At 47.3% G+C, this 21,965-nt stretch overlaps 2 protein-coding genes across 2 annotated transcripts; one reads left to right on the top strand and one right to left on the bottom strand.

The window, feature by feature from the left end:
- The first annotated feature begins 1,246 nt into the window (after positions 1-1,246).
- On the top strand, positions 1,247-13,385 carry MAP1LC3B (microtubule associated protein 1 light chain 3 beta). The gene is made up of 4 exons (XM_040633210.1): positions 1,247-1,410; positions 8,748-8,803; positions 11,633-11,739; positions 12,925-13,385. Exons 1-4 carry the CDS (start codon positions 1,371-1,373, stop codon positions 13,097-13,099), a joined length of 378 nt encoding a protein of 125 aa, XP_040489144.1. The 5' UTR covers positions 1,247-1,370; the 3' UTR covers positions 13,100-13,385.
- LOC121103401 (zinc finger CCHC domain-containing protein 14-like) lies at positions 13,125-21,959 on the bottom strand. Its single transcript, XM_040633209.1, has 2 exons — positions 21,040-21,959; positions 13,125-19,972 (listed from the first exon to the last, which is right to left on the bottom strand). Exons 1-2 carry the CDS (start codon positions 21,782-21,784, stop codon positions 19,917-19,919), a joined length of 801 nt encoding a protein of 266 aa, XP_040489143.1. The 5' UTR covers positions 21,785-21,959; the 3' UTR covers positions 13,125-19,916.
- Positions 21,960-21,965: the final 6 nt, after the last annotated feature.

Here is a 21,965-nt window from a genome sequence, read left to right as displayed (position 1 = left end):
ACAACCAGGAGATCATGACCTGAGCCAAAATCAAGAGTCCCCTGGCCAACTGAACCCCCCAGGTGCCCCTGCACTCTCTTTAAGACTTCAACCCTGGTTATTTTGTTTGGCAGAAGGTAGGTACGTAAGAAGCACTGATTGAATTTTTGTTTTTCAACTTTCACAGAATAAATACAAAGCAACCAAGATGGTACACTTGGAGCTTGAAGCCTTCGTTCGGAACTTTGGAAACCAGATAAGATGTTTAAGTGCTTTGATTCAGAGGTTTTTCAAGGTAAAGAACGGTGACAAAGAGGGGAGAACACCTGACAGAAAGTGACACAGGCACAAATGCACTGTTGTCTAGTAAACAGCAGAATGAAAAGCTACAGCTACCATCATTGTTCTGGGCTTGGGGAATAATAATACAAGGATATGCAACATGTTTGGCTTCTCTGTAAGGAAAGAAATCCCAGCTACATTAAAACCATTTTCAGGAATATATTTTAGTATGTTTTGTATGTTTGCGCAATCATGTATACAGCACAATGCAATTACTCTATGAAACGGTCCTATAAGAAAGGCTTCCACAGACTCAGAGGGTAAGAGGTCGGGAGCTATGGTAATGTTTCTAAATATTAGGTATTACAAAGCAGGCAGTCTAGGACTGCAGCGCTGTCCACACAGCTGCACGTCCAGCAGACGTGGGGACGCGCAGCGAACGAACGGTCTGCAGTTTGCAGGCTCCTCTCCAAGCACCTGGCGTCCTCCAATGTAACTGTGCGCTCACAGCGGACTCTGAGGCTCGGGAGGATGTTCGGCGGCGGGGAGCCCGAGGGGTGTGAGCGGGCTGGGCCCTAACTCCCTGGGGCCACATGGGACCAGTTTCCTAAACACACAACAGCGACAGGTGCCCGATGTGGACGAGCAACCAGCAGCACCCAGACCCGTGGCGCTGAGGCGGGAGCACGCAACGACTGTACTTTCGAGTCGAAGCTTCCTCGGCCGTCGGCACAGGGAGGCGGCACACCAGCGACTAGGGGTCAGCAAGAGAAGCTGGGCCACGCGGGACGGCGCAGGAGGCGCACCCACCCTCCTGCGGCCGCGCCTGGACCTCCGCGCCAGGTTTGGGTCGGCCCACGCTCCTGCGCATCGTGGGCTCTCCGCTGCGCACGCGCGCGGCCCAGCTTCCGCCACACCCGCCATGGCGGCGGCGGCAGCCGGCCTTGGCCCCGCCCCGGACGCCGCGCCGGTCACCTGACGCGGCTGCGGGCTGAAGAGACACAAGGGAAGTCGCTGTCGCCACAGTCAGAGCTTTTGCCGCCGTCGTCGCCACCGCCTGCAGCAGCCGGGATCCTCCGCTTCACCGCCTCCGCCTCGCCGCCCGCGCTATGCCGTCGGAGAAGACCTTCAAGCAGCGCCGCACCTTCGGTGGGTGCCGCGGCGTGGGGGGGGCGGTGCGCGGGCCGGAGGAGGGGCTGAAGCGGGGACCCAGGGCGGCCGGGGTCGGCGACGGCCGGGGCGGGGGCCGACGGGGGGCTGACGGAGGAACGGGGTTTGACGTGGGGATGAGCAGGGTGGGACCCAGGAGGGGCGGAGGCGGGGACCCAAGGTGGCCGGGGAGAGCGACGGCCGGGCCGGGCCGGGGGCCGGGGGAGGGCTCGAGGGGCTGAGGGGGCCGGGGCCTGAGCGGCCGGGGGGCCGACGGCGTTGTGGGGTTGCGGGGGGAGGGTCGGGGCTGACGGAGGGCTGAGGGGGTCGGTGTCGGGGCTGAGGGGGCCGGGGCCTGAGCGGCGTCGGACCCTGGCAGCTCCCTCCCTCCGTCGGCCGCGTCTCGGGCGAGGGCGGCCGTCCGTCCGTTCCGGGTCGGGGCTGGGGGCCAACGTGGGCCGGAGGGCCGAGGCCTGAGCGGTCGGACCCAGGGAACCCCTCCCCCGGCTGTGTCGCGGGCGAACCCAGGGAGCCCCCCCCACCCGGGGCCGGGTCTCGGGCGAGGGCGGCTGTCCGTCCGTCCGCTCCGGGTTGAGGCTGGGGGCCGACGTAGGGCTGGGGGGCCGGGGTCTGAGCGGGGTGGACCGTAGGAGTCTCTCCCGGCCCGCAGGCCGTGTCGCGGTCAATGGCGGCTGTCGGCCGGGGGGGTCGGGGTTAGGGCCTGTGCGCGGTCGACCCAGGAAGGTCCCCCACCCCCACCCCGGCCGGCTCGCCGTCGAGGGCGGCTGTCAGTCCAGAGCGCGCCGCGGCGGAGCTGCTGAATCACCTTTTTGGCCCCCAGCGGCCGTGGCCCGGTTGTTTGCTGGGTTCTCACGTCAGCCCTGCAGTCCTGGGGGTCGCTGCGCCTCCGGAGGCGCAGACCCGAGTAAGAAGGGTGCCCATGGGGGAGGCCAGGCTGTGACAGGTCCTTTGAAGTGATGACACCAGTATGCAAGTGAATCATCTCCAGGTAAGTCGCCTTGGTCACACGTGGTCGCTTGCAAACGTTGGTACCCTGCTTGAGAGGAGGAGTGTGCAGACTGGTGAGCTCTGGAGGTGGAGCTTTGTCCACATCCCTGCGCCGTCCAGTGTAGACCGGGTGTGGCGGCACGTCTGGATCTTGTCAGTGGCAGGCGAGCGAGGGTCAGTGGCTTTTCTTTTTGGCTTGCCGTTGCATTCATACTTTTCCACCAGCAGTAAATCCGTTCTTTCCCAGTTGAGGCTAGAAACCCAACTTGGATTTCCTAGCATTTGGCGAAACTGAAAGTAACATTATCACAATATTTACGCCTCCAGAAAAATGACGATAAGGAAGTGACTGGTGTTCCCCGGTATCAAGAAAATCCTGCACTAACAACGGGGCCCCCGGGCAGTGTGTTGAGGGGGTGGTGTTTATAGCAGCTCAGGGGAGTTCCCTGGGGTCATCTTCCTTAGGGTCTGTGGCGGCAACACCAACACCACGCACTCCTTTTGTTTCCTTGCCTGAAGTCTACAAAGAGCTGAGCATTCCCACAGCTTGGACGTGGTGGTGTGGGTCTCAGTACTAGTAATGATTTGATTGTTTGGCCCTGAGCAGCTGCCAAGCACACCTTTTCAGTCTCTTGGGCAGTTTGTTGTCTAGCAACAACACTTGGATGTGCGGTTTTTGTTGGGAATGTTCTCTTTAATGACCCCTGTGAACTCTCAATATTGTTTAGCTTTTATGCAGCCCTGAGAGCAGCATCTGAAGCAGATTTCCTCTCGTATCTGGCTTCAGGCCTCACTGGCGTTTTAAAGTTAACTGAGGGGCGCCTGGCTGTCTCAGTGGATGGAGCACGTGAGTCTTGATCTCGGGGTTGTGAGTTCAAGCCCCACGTTGGACATAGAGCTTACTTAAAAAAAAAACAAAAAACAATAGAAGTTAACTGGGGACATTTGTGTGGGAAAGATGCTTATTTTCTCATGACTGAAACTATAGTTACTTTGCTTTTGCTTTGAGTATTTTTAGGTTATTCTAGAAAAATCTCTGAAGAGTAGGTGGTAAGACTAGGAAAAGTGAGATTAACGTATTCTAATTCACCTGGAACCTGTGGCCCTGAGGGTAAACCAGGAATGCTTACATTTTTTCCCCATTAGTACATCTTATATATACTCTTTGTGGGCTCCCCCCTTAGCTCACCTTTACCCCCCCTTTTTTCTTTTTTTTTTTATAAGATTTTATTTATTTATTTGACAGCACAAGCAGGGGGAGCAGCAGAGGAAGAGGGAGAAGCAGGCTCCCCGCTGAGTAGGAAGCCCAATGCGGGGCTTGATTCCAGGACCCCGAGATCATGACCTGAGCCGAAGGCAGCCGCTTAACAGACTGAGCCACCCAGGCGCCCCCCCTTTCCCCTTTTAAAAAGATCTCTTTAATAGTCATTTTGCAGAAACAGATCAAATATCATTTAATGGCTCCTGCCTTTCTTTGCTCCAGTGCTGACAATTTTTACTGATTTGTAGCCCAGTAAATGAGGGAAATCAATTCTTTGGAGAGAACCTCTTCAGTAGAACCTAAGAGCAGCCGCACTTAGCTTAAGCAGTTCTTTCTCTTTCCAAGTGAATGAGTTTAGGTTAATTCGGAATTGAATATAGCTCTGCTGATATCTTCTACTGGGATTGACAGGGTTGAAGTGGACCTTGGGGCTCACCCCAAAACAGCCCTTTTTTTTGTAGCTGAAGAAACTGGGTGGGGCCCAGAGGTGAAGATCATGGTCCACCTAGTGGCAGAGTCTGGATTTGCACTTTATCTTCTGCCGTGTATTTTCCCCGCCTCCAGTGGGTAGCCATCATTTCCAATACATGAGATGGGCCAGCACTAAGTCAAAAAGCATAATGTGCCTTTGCAGGTATGTGGAAAAATTTTATGAACTTCCAGAGTTGTGTTTGAGCAAATAATTCTGGATTTGGTCTGCTCACATGTAATAATTTTGATTCAGCTTCTGTCCCCGTTTATTTAATGACACTGTTCTGCTGTGATTTAGTGGTGAGCAGGTTGAAGCTTCTCCATTAATATCAAAAAAGTTAGCATGTCTTGAGGGAAGTTTATGTGTTGGTCTAGAATAAACACCTCCAAGTACTCTAATAAGGTAGACTGTAGAGCGAGGGTTATGCCAAAACGTAGGTAGCGCTCCATGAACTGACGCTGTGGTACTCCTTGATGGATTGAATATTACGTTTATGATTTATAGACAGATGGGGGCAATATTTATTCTTCCATTTCACTGAGTGAAATAAAGTTTTTTTACTTTAAATACCCCAGGGAATCCCAAAGCAACTTTGCAAATGGTACGTTGGTAAAAATAAGACACCTTAGACTCCTTTCCTCTATTTTTATGTTTCTAAGTCTTGTAAGGATTCTTAGAGACAGGAGAAAAGGAATCTGGGAAGTATATCTTGACACACATTTGGAAGAGTGTTTATTTCCATTTTACAACTTTAATTTGTTTATTAACCATCTTGTGTGTGCAAGGCTGAGCCCCTGTAAATACAAAGATGATTAGAAGCAGGTCCCTGGCTGCCAGGGGCACTCTGTTGAAGAAGACAAACAATAAACAGGTCATTACAGTATTAAAAACAAACAAACAAAAAAAAACCCCACAAAAAACTTGAGTAAAAGAATTGCTCATATGTGCCTTTGATTTGTGTTGTTGGTAATATTTTTGTTAAATATACTGTTTGTCTCTGAAAATAGCTGTCTATTCAAAAGAGTAAGGCGCAGGCCTATACCATATTTGCTCAGTTAATCCAGGCTTACCACTGGGTTTTCACTGCAACTGGCCAAGATATTCATGACATTCCTATGAGACTTTGCTATTACTTGTTTTTACCTTAAGGAAGTAACTCGTTTCATACCTCAGTTTTCCCACCTTTAATAAAAATAATGATTTTTGGTCATATTTTGGGAATAAATCAAGGTAAACTTTTGATACTAAAGTATAGAAATTACAGTTTCTGATTTGAAGCCCCACATTTATTTTTTTTTAAAGATTTTATTTATTTATTTGACACAGAGACAGCCAGTGAGAGAGAGACAAGCAGGGGGAGTGGGAGAAGAAGAAGCAGGCTCCCACCAGAGGAGCCTGATGTGGGGCTCGATCCCAGAACGCCGGGATCACGCCCTGAGCCGAAGGCAGATGCTTAACGACTGAGCCACCCAGGCACCCCATGAAGCCCCACATTTAAAGCCTATTTTGTTTCTTTCATTTTCCACTTGCCAAAACAAACCTATTTTCTTGTATTAAAAAAACTCCCTCTTCTGTCTGAATGTTTCCACTTAACTTTCAAATTTATTAGGATAAGCTTTTTTTTTAAATTTGAAAAATCTTAAGCAGACTCTGCCCTGAGCGCAGACCCTGAGATTTCGACCAGAGTGGAAAGATGCTTAACCGACTGAGCCACCCAGACACACCAGTTAGGATACGCTTTTAAATATGAAGCATATTCCAGGGTATATTAAAGAATTACCATTCATTTGCTAGAGTGAATTAATTGTGATTTCCTCTAACCTCTAAAATAATCTTCCCTGACAAAATGGAGGTTTTTGGGGGCACCTGGGTGGCGCAGTCGTTAAGCGTCTGCCTTCGGCTCAGGGCGTGATCCCGGCATTCTGGGATCGAGCCCCACATCAGGCTCCTCCGCTATGAGCCTGCTTCTTCCTCTCCCACTCCCCCTGCTTGTGTTCCCTGTCTCGCTGGCTGTCTCTATCTCTGTCAAATAAATAAATAAAATCTTTAAAAAAAATTAAAAAATGGAGGTTTTTGTTGTGAAGAGGGTTGATAGCTAAGTCTAGATGGTAGAGCACCTTTTCCTGGGGTAGGACAGACATAGGGTAGGTCTCAAAGCTGAGAGAAGCATTGAAGGGGGATCAGTGACACCCACAGAAATGGAGAAGGATTTGAAGGATGATGCCAGGGGAAAAAAGTCCTCCTCCTCCTGTGTTTCCTTTACTCTCCGTATTCTACTAATCAGCTCCTTCACTTTGGACCCTAGATGTGTGGGTTTTCCACACATCAAGCAATTCGGCGGACTGTCCTACAATTTAAAATTTTTAAAAATTTTATTTGATTAATTTATCTGTCTATCTAGTAATCTCTATACCCAGGGTGGCACTTGAACTCACGACCCTGAGATTGAGTCAAATGCTCAACTGACTGATGACTCTCCTACAGTTTAACTCAGTTCTAATTCTGTTTACCTGGTGAAAACCTCAGCCCAGCAGGTTGAGTTCAGCCCCACAGTACTGCCTCCCGCCTGCGACTCCGAACACTAACCGCAAGTGCAGCTTGTTACTTGTGCTTTGGACCAACTGGCTATAAATCAGAGGTTCCTACGCCCCCCTCGTGTTCAGTTAAATTGCTAGAGTGGTTCACAGGAAAACTGTTTCTTTGCTAGATTACTGGCTTATTACAAAGCATATGAAAGCATACACATGAACAGCCTGATGAAAAGTATATAGGGTAAGGTCGGGAAGAGTCCTGAGCACAGAAGCTTCTGTCTCTGTGGAGTTTGGAGTGTGCCACTCTCCCAGCACCTGGAAGCCTGAGCGCCATCCTTTTGATGGAGATTTCATTACTTGGGCATGATTGGTTAAATCATTGGCCATCGGTGATTCGTCCTCCAAGCTCCTTTCCCCTCCCTGGTGGTTGGGGTGGGTCTGAACATTGCAAACCCCAAATCACTATTCTTTCTCCCTGGCAACCAGTCCTCCATCTTTAGGAGCTTTCCAAGGAGCTTTCCAAAAGTTACCACGTTAAAATAAACTCAGGTATGGTTGATTGGGGTTTGCTGTGAATAACCAGCTCTGCCGGGACCAAGTACAGATTTTTTTTGTTATTACTCACTACGTTGTAGATTGTGAACCACTAAGCTAAACTTACTATTAACAATAACTAAATTTATCTCTATTCTCACGTACTGAATAGGAATGTGTGCCAGTAGGAATCCCTGAGTTTGCAGTCTTTTATAGCAGATATGTTAGTAATTTTATCTTAGAAGCTGATTTAGAAATGTTGAGTGGGAAAATAGAAATAGAACCTATATGTCCGTATTTGAACGTGGGAATTATTTCAGTCATTTTTATGAAAAATGATACTAAATGTTTTTTTTAGATCCAAAAAAATAGGCAACGGTAGAATATATTTATATAGATGATAGCATCTTTTTTCTGAAGCCATCAGGACTTCTCAGGAAGTCCATGACGTGGATCATTCATATAAGGGGGAGGAATACAGAGATATTCTCCAAAAAAAAGTATTCAACAGTAGAATTTGGGCTTTAAACTTTTTGGATGGGGGTGGGAGGGGGCAGTCACTGAGCAAAACTTTTTTTTTTTTTTTTTTTTTTTAAGATTTCATTTATCAGAGAGAGGGGGTACAAGCAGGGGGAGCCTGGGCTCCCCACTAAGCAAGGAGCCTGCTGAGGGACTCAATCCCAGGGTCCTGGGAACGTGACCTAAGCCAAAGGCAGACTCTTTTTTTTTTTTTTTTTAACATTTTATTTATTTATTTGACAGAGATAGAGACAGCCAGCGAGAGAGGGAACACAAGCAGGGGGAGTGGGAGAGGAAGAAGCAGGCTCCCAGCGGAGGAGCCTGATGTGGAGTTCGACCCCAGGACTCCGGGATCACGCCCTGAGCCGAAGGCAGACGCTTAACAACTGAGCCACCCAGGCACCCCCAAAGGCAGACTCTTAAACAACTGAGCCACCCAGGCATCCCTGAGCAAAACTGTTTAAATGTCAAATAGGGCATTCTTTTTTCCCCGTATCTCTTTTGGGCAGTTTCTTTTCTATTAAGCACTGTATCATTGAAAAGCAGGAAGTAATAAGAGAAAATTGCATTGACGAGCCTATGGTTTATCTTAGATTCCTATATCAACTTAAATTTTGGACAATTCACAAAAATAGGTCGTGGGAGTCATTGGAGGAAAGATTGGTAATGCCACGCAGTTAATCTGCTCTTTATATTTGACTGCAAGCCTGTGGTCCCAAACCCTTGAAACTGGGAATTCTGTACTCTTGGTCTTGTGTCATACACCTGCAAGAGCTGTGTAATTGCATGTTGGTTTACGTACAAGTTGCATATGACCTTACATATCAACTTCTGCCAGATATGATGTGCCAGGGCGTGGTTCCTCTCAGTTCTACGGAAGATGTCATTATTGCTCTGCTCTGCCACAGCTAGGGATAGGTGAATTTAGATACAGAAACCACCAGGAGAAATGCAGGAAAGAAGCTGCATTTTGGCCCTTAATAATGCCTGTGTCTCTTCCTTTTCGTTGCAGAACAAAGAGTAGAAGATGTCCGACTTATCCGAGAGCAGCATTCTACCAAAATCCCAGTAGGTAGTCTCCGGCACCTATGTTTCAGGGGTTAATAATGTACTCAAAAGAGAGCGCTGCTTAAGTACTTTAGTACAATGCTGAAGTATGCGTAACTGTGGGACAGGTTTCTACGGAGCTCGTCAGACAAGTAACCCCCATTGTCACTTTCATGACCTAGAATCGAGATATCTTAATATACAGTTCTTTCATATAATCACATTCTGTTTCCTCCTGAGTCTGAGTTTGCTGCCTTAGTGTTACACTCTTCACAAGTCAAATGTATTTGGGGGGAAAAGGACAGAGGGGCTAGGACTGTTGGTATTTTATCAATGGAAGGAAGTGTCCTCTCTGTGCCAAAGGAAGGAGTACTGCGGTAGGAAAATCAGCTCTCCGGATTGAAATGTGACTGTACGTTCCAGGCTGTCTTTTGATGCCCCAGAGAAGTCTGTTGTATTTGGCTGCTTTGCAGGAGATGGAGGAAAGACACTGCTCGTTCTTGTCATGCATAGGTGTCTCCGATGCTTTTTGCTGTGCCGAGGCGGCAGCACCCTCTACCCCAAATCCTTTGCTGGCAGACCCTAAAAAGGTTTCTGCTGAGGCACCAGGTCTGAGGAGAAGTGGTTAAGAGGAACTTCTGGTTTCAGATAGCAGCTGAGTTCAGGTCTTAGATTCAAGGTTACTGAGTGATGTTGAGCTAGTTACTAAAATTCTGAAAGGGGCTGCCACATCCTTATCTGTAAAATGGGAAGAGAATCCCATTCCGTGTAGTAGTTGGAAAGATTTGCCTAGTTCTGTGTACATGGTTGTTACCTCCTATGAAGGCTACAGACCACTTAGAAAGACACTCCACTGTTAAAAGTTCTGTAGAAGTTTCCATGTTTGGCTTTCTGACGTGTCCTATCAGACTAAGCTGAGGGGAAAGAGAAAAGGTCCAGAGGGTTGGGGCTGTAAGGTACATAGACAAGATAAGATGGGTCTGCCTAGCATTTTCCCAACTGTAGGATTCTACAGTAAAAGACACAGTCTCTGTTTTCCTTGGACTGTTTAGAAATTTCAGTCTGTCCTTATATTTGGGGTCAACATATGGCCTGGGGAATTTCCTTAATTTTAAGGTTTTCTTCATTCTTCACTTTTTGGTGCTAGCTAGTGGAAACAGCTAGCCCAGCAGTCTGCCAGGATTCGTTCTGCCCCCTCCTTTTGAAACACGAATATCTGTGTACATCAGCTGTCCTCTTTGCTAGCAGTTCCAGGGTTTTTGCAGAAATCACATACTTGTACTTCCACATATGGGCTTGTGACCCCTGAACAAGTTTACAGGCACTTCTTATTGGGAATAGCACAGATGGACAGAGAAGGAACGGGCAGCTTGCTGGCTCTCCGGTCCCCGTTCTCCACTCCCCAAGGACGGCTTTTTCTTCTGCGCTCCTGTCCATAACACTGCTGTCGAAATGTAACACTCGAGAAGGCACTTTTCAGGTCTAGCCAAATGCCTTACTCATAACTTACGTGTCTTCTCTCCCGAATTCAAAGTACAGGAAAAAGAAAAAATAAGAACCAGAAAGTCAGTCATTTGTAGGGGATTGTTTTCATGGAAATCACCAGCATCAGAGAGTCAGGGACACCTGAAAGGAGGGAGGTGCTCAAGGCCATGCTGTCCTGTGTCCCCAGGCTGCTGCTGTGTCTTCCTTTAATGAAAAGGGTCTAAGGTCAGGAGATGTTCTTCTCATTCTGACTGCTTCTGCCTCTTCCTGGACCAGGAATTTAAGATTTCTGTATTGCCTCTGATCTCTGCTGCTAGTCTAACCCAGGCAAAAGTAGTCTATCTGCTGATTCTCCCTTGTGGCTACCATGTTCTGAACACGCCCCATGAATAAAAGTCCTCGATCTTATCAAGGAAAGGAATAGCAGTTTGATTTGGCCTTACACAGACCCTTATGTGGGTCGCATACAGTGGAACAATGTACAGACAAGTATCTTCCCCTTTACTAAAGAAACATTATGCAAAGATTTCCGTTCCTCTCTCCCAACTTCTCATTGTTGTGGCAGCGTGGGGCGTTGCTCTACCTGGAGAAGAGTGTCTGTGCTACAGTAAGAAGATGACGCGGCAAGGCGGTCAGCTCCCTGTGGCCAGCTCTTGTAGTGGCTTAGAACTAGGGGAGAAATTGTCCTCTGTGGAAAGGAAGTATGGCAAGGAGCGCATGGATTTATTTCCGTTCATGATGTGGAGCTGTTTTTGTTCCCTGCGTAGTGCAAGATTCTTGACTCTTAAAACTCATTGAAGAACTATAAGAAGTATTTCGTCAAAATGAAAGAATCTTCAAGTCTTTCTGCATAAAATTGGTTTCCAGAACCAACTGATCATTGTTATCTGCTTATCAGATATTTACTTAGGACTTTTTCCACATTAGATAGAGAAACCAGTCTAGTATTAAAAAACACTTGTATTACCCAAATTAAGATCTCACACATTTTAGAGGAAATAGTGGTATTGCAACTGAATAGATTCTGAGGTTACACTTTAAGCTGGTGCCTAGCATCTGCTCTTATTTTTCTGACTACTTAGTATATTTTCATGGTTCCAAATAACAAAAAGAATATATAGAAAACTTTCACTACCGTGTTCACCTCCCTGGAGGCAGCCACATTGGCTTGCGTCCTCTGTTCTGTAAGGGATGAGACAAGTCTAAGCTAATGATCAGTCTTCCCAGAAGATCTGTGGGCAAACTAACAAATGTGCTGTTTCTATTTCAAACCCCATTTTGGTACGTGCCAGTTACAGCATAGGAAGTATTTCATCTCTTCATTGTTAATGGTTATTTTAATCTCTCGTCTGGCTGCTTTTCTAGGTGATAATAGAACGGTACAAGGGTGAGAAGCAACTTCCTGTCCTGGACAAAACCAAATTCCTTGTACCTGATCATGTCAACATGAGTGAGCTCATCAAGATCATTAGGTATTTAATCACCTTTCCCCTATTTCTTTGGGTAACTGCTCATATTCTGTATCAGACTTACAGGTAACCTTTGGTTCTGATTAACACTGTGCAAGCTTAATAAAACCTAAAGACATTTCCTTCCTTTCCGAGTTCTTCTCTTATCTGCTGGGTCTCCTGTCCCTCTCATTCTTCCATCATAACATCTAGTGTAGATGTTGTCTTTTTTTTTTTTTTTAAGATTTTAGTTATTTATTTATTATTATTATTATTTTTTAAAGATTTTATTTATTTATGTGACAGAGAGACAGCCAGTGAGAGAGGGTACAGAGCAGGCGAGTGAGAGAGGAAGAAGCAGGCTCCCAGCAGAGGAGCCCGATGTGGGGCTCGATCCCGGAACGCCGGGATCACGCCCTGAGCGGAAGGCAGACGCTTTAACGACTGCACTACCCAGGCGCCCCATTAGTTATTTATTTGACAGAGAGAGGGCACAAGTAGGCAGAGTGGCAGGCAGAGAGAGAGGGAGAAGCAGGCTCCCCGCAGAGCAGGGAGCCCAATGTGGGACTTGATCCCAGGACCCTGGGATCATGACCTGAGCTGATGGTAGATGCTTAACCAACTGAGCCACCCAGGTGCCCCCTAGATGTTGTTTCTTAATCAGAAAAGTGTACAAGTTTTGTATGTTTCTCTCATTAGAACACTAATGGCTAGTCAGAGAGCATACTAATTTAAAACTGGCCTCGGGAATACAGTAAGAACGATCTAAGAATTACTGCTACTATCAGTCATGAATGTAGTCCCAGGAGATGCCCTGTGTTTTATGAGAAGTTTCAGGAGAGTCATCATCAGTAGGCATACATGTTATTTTGCCAGAAGCAGCATTTACAAAAGCTTTATACTTTTCTTTTTTTTTTTTTTTTTAAAGACTTTATTTATTTATTCGACAGAGATAGAGACAGCCAGCGAGAGAGGGAACACAGCAGGGGGAGTGGGAGAGGAAGAAGCAGGCTCATAGCAGAGGAGCCTGATGTGGGGCTCGATCCCACAGCGCCGGGATCACGCCCTGAGCCGAAGGCAGACGCTTAACCGCTGCGCCATCCAGGCGCCCCAGCTTTATACTTTCCTATTAGTGCGGGTGGGGATATTTTTACATGTCCCCTGCGTATTGATGCGTTGGTGTCTCTTCACATTGTTTTCTTTCAATAGGAGGCGCTTACAGCTCAACGCTAATCAAGCCTTCTTCCTGTTAGTGAATGGACACAGCATGGTGAGTGTGTCCACACCGATTTCTGAAGTGTATGAAAGTGAGAAGGACGAAGACGGGTTCCTGTATATGGTATACGCCTCTCAGGAGACATTTGGAATGAAATTGTCTGTGTAAGACTAGAAAAATGCATCTGTTCTTGAATTTTTTTAAACCCTTACCAAGAAAAAAAAAAAGGGATATTACCAACTGAGATTGATTGATCAGTTCATCCAGTCACAGATCATCAAAACAGTAGTGTTCCTGCCTAGGAGTTTTAGGAAGTTGTTTTGTCCTGCAGGCAGAAAAACTGAGCTCCAAATGAGCACATTCAGCTTTGGAAAATTATATTATTTAACCTAGGCTGTTTTGTTTTCAAATTTAGAAGTTTAAAAATAAAATACTTTGCATTCTAAGTTGCCAATAAAATAGACCTTCACATTGTTTTAATGCTCTTATCCTATTAGGAACCTTCAGTTTAAGCAGAGAGACATTCTTCACTAGGTTCACTGAACCAGCCAACTTTTTGTAGAAGGGTTTCTATTCAACTGGGGAAATCTCTGTAAGAGGATCTTTAAGCATAAGTTGTCAAGCATAGCCCCCCCGCCGTTTGCCATAATAGTTGGCAAGAAGCAGGGAAAATGGGGGTAGGAAAACTCCGGACCGCTGCTCAAGGTTCCTGCTCCTAGCGTACGTGTACCCTGAGTCCGTGCTCTTGCAGTGCTGGCGAGTTCGTGCGTGCTTCTGTAGACGGTAACAGAGAAGAGCACCACCGCTCCGTAAGAACCTTGAATAATTTAAAATTTTGGTTTAGTTTCTCAAAGGGCCCAGAGAAGGGACGTGTGACATTTCTCCCGGTTTGTATGTTCTCTAGGAAGTCAAACTGCTGTCTGCTTTGGTAAAGAAACAAGCTGTTCTATCAGTTTCATTCCTTAGGACAGTGCTGGAAACTACAGAACAAGGAAACTAAAGCATTACAGTTCAGATGCGCTCCCTCCACCCTTTGGCCTAAAGCTGTAGATGATCCATGTTTTATGTTAAGTGTGTGACTCCTATTAAAAAGCTACCACATTTTTGAGAGTATTTCAGTTGGCACTGGAGGTCAAGCAACCATTCAAGTTCCTCCACTCCTGAGTGCATGTCAGCTGTGAAGAAAACAGCAGCAAAAGGAGACCTAACGCTCTTTGCAGTTATTAATGTCAGAAGTTAAACATTTTCCAGGTTCAGCTAGACTAACCAGTGCTTCATTCTACCTGCATGGGGTTCACTACTTACTGTCTTTGTGGGAGTAGCACAGAAGGCTCGCAGACCACTTTAGACTGTGCCGTACAGGTCACGACTTCCCTCTGTGTGTTTAGGTGTGTGTGGTATCCCTGTACCTGTTAGTGGAAGTGACTTCTTAATGGGGGGGAGCAGTAGTACTGCGTATGCGCACTTGGCCCCCGACCTTCCAACCACTCTTCCCGCTGCATGCATCTGTCCACATGGCTAACTTTTAATATGTGTATTTTTACATTATGTAAATTCTTAATCAGCCTGTCTTGTTTAGAATGTATACATCATTATATCTGACATTCTTGTAACTACTGCGTGATCAGTACTATTCCTAGAAGAAATTCTGCTTTTTAAAAAAACAAGTACCATGTGGAGAGGGGTGACTTCTATCCCACATGAGTGGGTGGTCACTAGGATCTCTAAACCAAGTACATTTTTAATGAACTAAGGTGAATAAAGGCACAACTAAAAACTGTCATCAAGCTCAATTTAATGGATCAGTATTTGATACTTGCAGTGCTGTATGCTGTCCGTACTATCCCGAGCCAGGCGGTGGTGGCAGTGGCAGGGGTGGGGTACAGAGGGGCACCCACCTCTGAAGGTCTCTGCCTTGTGCCAGGCACCATCCTCACCTTGGTCAGGGTTCTGCCAGCTGGTCTTGTCCTTGCACAAGTAAATTCTCCTGAGAACTAAAAGACGTGGCACAAAGTGGTTGGATAGATGGATGTGGGACCTGGGTGTTTTGTGGGAATAAACACTTGAAAACCTGCCACTCCAAATGAAAAAGTAAAACACAGCAGGTGCTGAGTGGCCCAGGAGGCATTACGTGGTTTGTGGTACCTTATGCCGCATCAGGGAAAGATGCCGTACAAACATCAGCCAGGTAGTGGCCAGCGTTACTCATTTGAAAAACTCACCCATTCCAAATTTAAGCAGGCACTTAAAGTGCTTGTGAAACAAACAAGCCAGGGAGCAAGATGAGGAAATGTTCTGCTTCCCCAAGTTCGTTGCTCAGGTGTGCATGTCCCCCTATCTTCAGAGGCCTGGTCTGACCAAACAGCAAGTCGGGGGGGCGGGGGGGAAGGCTGCTGTCGGCCGCAGGGATGGGCCAGTTGTGTCTCCTGACAGGAGCCCTGACGGCTGGAACTGTGTGTGCACGAAGTTTCCTCTGGGTAGCCACGGGCCTGGGGACCTCTGCTGGCAAAAGGCACCAGATTTCTCCCTCTGGTGTCAGCACTGCTCATGAGAACACCACAGTCCGGGGCCAGTTTGTGCTCATTAGACCACCACCATCCCAAATCCAGAGAGGATGGTGCTTTAAATGCCAGGACATGTTCACACCATGTGTTCTCACGTGTCTGGAAACGTTCCAAAGAAACTGGACATCAGTACATGCCAATCTTGATTTCTTATGGAACCTAGAGCTGTAACATCCCAAATCAAGAGTTAATGTTTCTGGTCATAGCAAGAATATTTTTTAAAGCCCGGGAAACTTGATAGAAAGTGGATTTAAAGCCATGTATCTCTTTTGTCAAGTGGAGAACGCAGAAAGGGGTGACTTGACTCCCTAGTCTGCAAATCAAGAATTGTGATTTATTTGAAGAGACGTGTGCTTCACATTCTATGAGACAGAGACCTAATAAAATGAAACAGCTTTTTTTAATTTTTATTTTCAGTACATTAAATTTACTCATAAAAACATTCTAAAAATGTACAATTTTTCCTTTTTAACAAAGTATAATAAAACATAAAAACTTCAAAAACAATACTTAACATTTACAATTCAAAATCAAATTAGCAGAATATTAAATATTTACAAAACTATATCTTTTAAAAATATTTATAAAGTTACATGCAATTTTGTAGAACTGACATAAAAGAATGGCTCAAAAATGGGAGAATTTTCCTTCATTCCTAAAAAGAAAATCTGTCCAATATAAGCTGTGAAGATTCTCGAGTACACAAGGTCTCTGGTTTCACTACCAAAGCCTTCATCTTTGTGCATGTAAGAACTTAATGCGTGTGAGGGGCTTGTCACAATCCCGGGGACTGACTGATGAGCCACACTGAGCTCCCCTCCCCCCAGAATAATGTAGTCAAGTTGACCTTTGGCCTCGACCAGCAAGTACATGGTTTTGAGAGTGCTGATTAAAAGATTTTTTCATTCAGAACCTCAGGACTTTGCAAACTGAGCCTCTTCGGAACCCACGGCTTTAAACGTCACCGGACTCATTCTTTGGGAGTCACCTGCACTTTGGAAAGGACGTCTGCCCACTCAGGTTCCACAGACCCATCCTCTGGGAAGGACACGGTTTCCCTTGCCATCCTTAAGACTCAATACATACGCCATCAGTAACCAGTATGTAAAACTAGCAAGGCATCAAATAACCCACCACAGAAGCAGGAAGAGTACAAAATGATAGGGAGTGAGGAGGGCGCAGCCCGATTCCGCGGGGCCAGCGCTCTCCAGCGCCACTGGAATGAGCCCAGAGCAAACCTCACTCAGATCCGGATGGATCGGATCCGCTGGCGCTCCAACCCGGACGCGCTGCAGTTGCGCTGTGCCGCTGGGCGGGGTCGCTGCGGCCGCTCCACACCTCCACGCACAGTGTAGTGCAAACTAGCTACGGTGACTTCTAAACAGTGAATTAAAACACCGAACCTACTAACTACTATATTCACAAGCCGACTCCTGTAATCTGGAGATTATAGATGATGCTGGTTATTTTGTTTTTTATTTTAATACCCAATCACACATACCTGCTTTGAAGAAAATAATTCTGTCGTTACTGTAAGTGCTACCTCCCATTTCCTCAGTGCTCTTTAGCAATTACGAGTTTTAACATTTAAACACTTTTCCAATTTTCAATATTACCATGAAATAAAAATTAGAAAAGAAGGTAGAAAGTTGAATGTTTGCTAAAAAAAAGAAATTAAATAGTTGTTTTATCCCAACGTTGTCTTCTACTTCAATCTGTACATTCCGCTTCCCCCATTCTTGGAGACAAAAAACGGGGATAGAAACTTTGCTGTATGACAGACGACACAGAGCCAAGTGGCTGGGCCACACCTACCTGGTTGCCACAGCATCTGCAAACTGAGCCCATGATTTCAGGACAACGACTACGCAGGTGAAAGGGTCAGTCAGATCTGTGTTTCTAAGAAGATGAGGACATCTGAGGAAATGCAAAATGCTCTTCAGGCTTACTGACTTTGGTTGCTTCTGGAGAGAAATTTATCAGAGATTACACTGCCAGCAAACATTCCCAAGTCCGAATGTTCACTTGGGAAGAGTCTCCCAGGTCGGCAGCTGGATGCTCTGTGTCCCATGTATCTCACGTTTACGTTTTAAAGTTCTCACCTTGGAATGGCCTCACTGGAGACATCACACTGCACATGCACTTTCAAAGACAAGTGGGACTTTTTCTAAGACCTTTGATGACTGGAACACAGCCGCACAATGTCTGGACTTCTTTACCTCAATCTGTCCTACTTCGAATCGAAGCTCCTATTTTAATTTTTTGTTGTATGGAACACACTAACCTCTAATATTTATCAAAATAGTCATCAGGGTAACAACAGACACTTTCATTCCCCAATACTGACCACTAAAACAAAAACCTTAAATATGATTTTTTTTCTTTTGTTATGAGACAGTTTTCAACAATTTCACTGTGTTGAAATAGGATTTATTTAAAATATTTCTTTGTTTAAAAAACCAAAAAATTTAAAAGTTTGGCTTTCAGCACATGTCCAGGCCACCGTAACGGCCTTCAGAAATATTAAAATCGTAAACATCAGTGGACACTCCCAAGTCTTCCTTTAACATCATATGACAAGTTCCAGGCTCGTACTCTTTAAGGCAAAGTTGTGTCAGTTCTCATTATTTTGACATTTTGTAGTGTTTAGAATTAAGAGATCAATGTAACATTCCCCAAAAAAGTTGTTGTAAGCATCACCATCACTTCAAAACTGTATGTAATACTGTGTACCAGGAAGAGAGAGAAGCATACAGAGGTCTGTCAATTCTGCATTGCATAGAAATGAAACTCGACTAAAATAAACTCTAAAAAACTCTACTAAAAGCCTTTCATAAAAAAATCTAACAACTCTGCTTTAGTTTCCCTCCAGCCAGGAAACTGATCATAAAATTTGAAGCCTCACGTCACCGTGCCTCAAATTCTAGGGTATTCTTTTGATTTACACCAATTCGGCATGAGGCTGATTGTCCCATTTTAAGAAAGGTCTCAACACTATGATTTTCTTTTTTTAAATAAATATTCAACTGCAAAATCCCTGGGCAAGGCCTTACCAATCAATATTTTAATATTGAAGGCTTTAGTGTTTAATAATGTTTGAGCAGAAAATTCCCTTTTAGCTTTAAAGGTTTAAGTCCCTAAATTTCAGACCAAGAAGCTTTCATTGTCATGGGGTGGAACAGAGCTGCGTGGTGAGGGCTTATTTCCCACTTCGGATAAAACTAGACTTCTGCAGATCTTGCAGCTCTGTGCTGTTGGTGTGGGCTCTTTCAGAGTCTTACCACTTTCTGTTGTGGTTTTCAGGTAATTTTTAGCAGAACTAACCACTAATACACAGCCTAATACAAAAGAAGTTGACAGGAGAACATTTCAAATCTTTTGCTCATAAATTATAGGACTGTATTATTGTTGAAATGTCTGTCTCAAGTGTGAATCCGTTAGCAGGAAGCCTTGGGGTCCTTGGGAGATCCGTGTGAGATAAAAGAACTTGCAACTTTGCTAAGGACGAGTAGCATCCCTCAGAGACTGCTCACGAAGGCCATGCGGTCACCGTGTCTCTGCGAGAGCTCCGTCGCAGTGGAAGATGACAGGACTTCAAGCTACTGAAGGGCCGGGAAGGAAGGGATTCTCAAAGCTTTGACAACTAGGGATTCTCTGGGACTTGGACCCTTAGATATTAAGTTGTTGCGAGTAACTACTTCTATTTAATAACATAGTTTAAATTTATTCGCAGAAAAAAAAATTAAAAACTTGAAACTGCTACAAGTGTTTTAAGGAGGGAAGGAAATGCTAAAATCTCTGTTGTGTACCAAGTCACGTAGCCTGCTGGTGCCAGCTCCTTAAAAACGGATTCTCTGAGTGTCTTGCACTGACTGGTCTCAGGGAGTCTGTCTCCCAGAACAGCGAGATTGACATCAGTTTACATTCTTCTGTAGTGCAATCCTTAAAAAGCCCAGAGAGATTAGTGTCTAACCACTTGAGGAACAAAACAAAAAAAACAAAACAAAAGGAAGGCGACATTTCCCTCACCCAGGGGTGTCAAGAGTCCGACTGGTGGAACTCCACGCGGAGAACTCCAACCTTCAGTTCTCGATTCCGATCTTGCGTAGCTGCCCTGGAATTACGTTGTGAGCCTGGAAGGACCGATGACGGCAGTGCTCCCCGGGAGACGGAGGTCTCCGCATTGCGACCACGGTGGAGGCGCCGACCAGGCAAGTCCTGACGTCAAGCTCCGATCTAGGATTTTGGCAATAAAACTGAGTTTGATGCACTCCTACGCTAGGTTTTCTATCCAGTCTAGTAAAGTAAAGCACCTTTGGATTAAAAATATTAAGCTCAACAGCAACTAGACTTCTCAGTTTTGTATTTAATTTTCCTTATGTCTCCATGGCTTAATAGTGTTCTGTTGCCAGAGAAAAATATCAGTCTGTGGAGTCCAGACTTTCTGCCGGAGGGGCATATTTCAACCTAAAAGTACCTAGAGAGAGGGGGGGAAAAAGAGATCAAATTTGAATCACTGTGCAATGACTACCAACAACTGAGCTGTCCGAAGTCCTTCCCAGAGTCACTGGTCAAGAGACGGGTGCTGGAAATTGGGACTACCTATTGTACCCACTCCCGGCTCCTCACTCCCACCCCCAAAACTAGACACTACAATGGGTCAATGCAAGGGGTGACACCGCCGGTCACCAGTCCGGTTCCCTATTCTTCAGGAGCTCGGTTGGGCTGTGGGCAGGGGAGGCCTGACCCTCACCACGGGCCTGTGCTCCCTGTTTCAGGAGACAGCCGCCGGGTGAGCACAGCCCACAGCCACGCCCACCTGCCACCAGCGTTGTCCCTAACGCTCTCTGGGTGACCGAGATGCACAGGCGGGCTTAGGAATCCCAGGTCTGGGGCAACCATCAAACGTCTATAGAGACCAAGTGACTTTTCCAGGCTGCACAGTGAATATCACAGAGCTGAGAGAGACTTTCCTCCTGCCTAGTGTAATCTCCCTTGCAGAGCAAACAGAAAGAACCAACCAGTGGCACCACCGCATCAGATACACACTAGAACTGGACTAGAGACACAGCAAGTGGAAGTAAGAACTTGGGGGGCGCATGCGTGGCACCACAACGAACGGTGACATCGCGCAGCCACGCACCGCCAGCCCGGCCACCGCGGAGGCAGAGAACAGGAGCAGGACAGCCGCAGCATCCGCACCGGCGAGCCACGCCCTCGGCTCTCAGCGGGACGCTGGGTGGGGGCGGTGCTCCCCAGCTCGCCGCCGGACAACCCCTCTCCCCCGCCGCCGGGTCCCCTCCGCCAGGAGGAGCAGGCTGCGACCAAGGGCAGCTTCGAGACAAAGCAGCCCTTTCGGAGGGCTTCACGGCCTACCAAGAACCACATGCTTTTCCAAACAGCTTTCAGAAAACTAGTTTTTGCTTGAAAAAGAAGGACGTTTCCTACTGTTCTCCTACAGAGGAGAGCTGTGCGCGCCCGTCTCCTCGGGAGCACGCCGCACCGCTAAGCAGCGCAGCCCGCCCTGCGGCCGCCCGCCTTTACCTTGCCGATTGAAGTCCATGGACGGCTGCTTGCAGTCCTGAGCGCGGTGCCCGGTGGCCCCGCAGTTGTAACACGACAGATTGCCACTCTTCTTGTGGCCGGAGCCGTTGCTGCTGCCCACCAGCCCCGGCGCCTGGTACACGCCCGCCGCGCCCGCCATGAAGCTCTGCATGGGCGGCACGGCGAACGCCGACTGGCCGCCCAGCACGGGCTCGGGGGGCACGCTGCCGCCGTAGGGCGAGTGCACCACGGGGAAGGCGCCGCCGCCGTACTGCTGCGCGCCCACGTAGCCGCTGCCGCACACGGGGCTGAAGGGCAGGAAGGGGAAGGGGAACACGGACGGCCCCGAGAACGGGTGCTGGAAGTAGTTGGCGTAGCTGACGGTCAGGCCGCTGGAGCCGCAGCTGCCGCTGCACCCGCAGGACGTGCACACGACGCAGCCGGGCGGCGGGGCGGGCGTGGGCTGCTGGGGCGCCGACTGCTGCTGATGGTGGTGGTGGTGGTGGTGGTTCTGGGCGGAGGCGGGAATGTTCCCGGGGGAGCCGCCGCCGCCCCCGCCCCCGCCGCTGCTGCTGTAGAAACTGCTTTCAGGGGCCGAGGAGAGCGCGGGGCTGGAGCTGGGGGCCGGGCAGCTGGGCACAGTGGCCATGCTGGCGAAGGACGTGGAGGGGTGGCTGCTGGAGGAGGCAGTGTTGCTGTTTGCACAGAAGCTGCCCTGCAGGGGCCCCACGGGCACACTGCTCATCGCAGAGAAGGCAGCTTTGGTGTTGGCGGTGTACAGAGCAGTCCGGGGGTTTATTATTGCAGGGGGCACGCTTATTTGCACGTTATTCGAACAGGGAGTTTGCCCAGAAATGGCAGAATCCGCAGGGACAGATGAAGACACCAGAAGTTTGATGGGTGGCCGAGCCACGTGGAAGACGGTG

The sequence above is a fragment of the Ursus maritimus genome, unplaced genomic scaffold, assembly GCF_017311325.1.
Source record: "Ursus maritimus isolate PB19 unplaced genomic scaffold, ASM1731132v1 scaffold_19, whole genome shotgun sequence".
NCBI lineage: Eukaryota > Metazoa > Chordata > Mammalia > Carnivora > Ursidae > Ursus > Ursus maritimus.
Note: the sequence above shows the minus strand (reverse complement) of the source record. Positions and strands in the feature narration are given on the sequence as shown.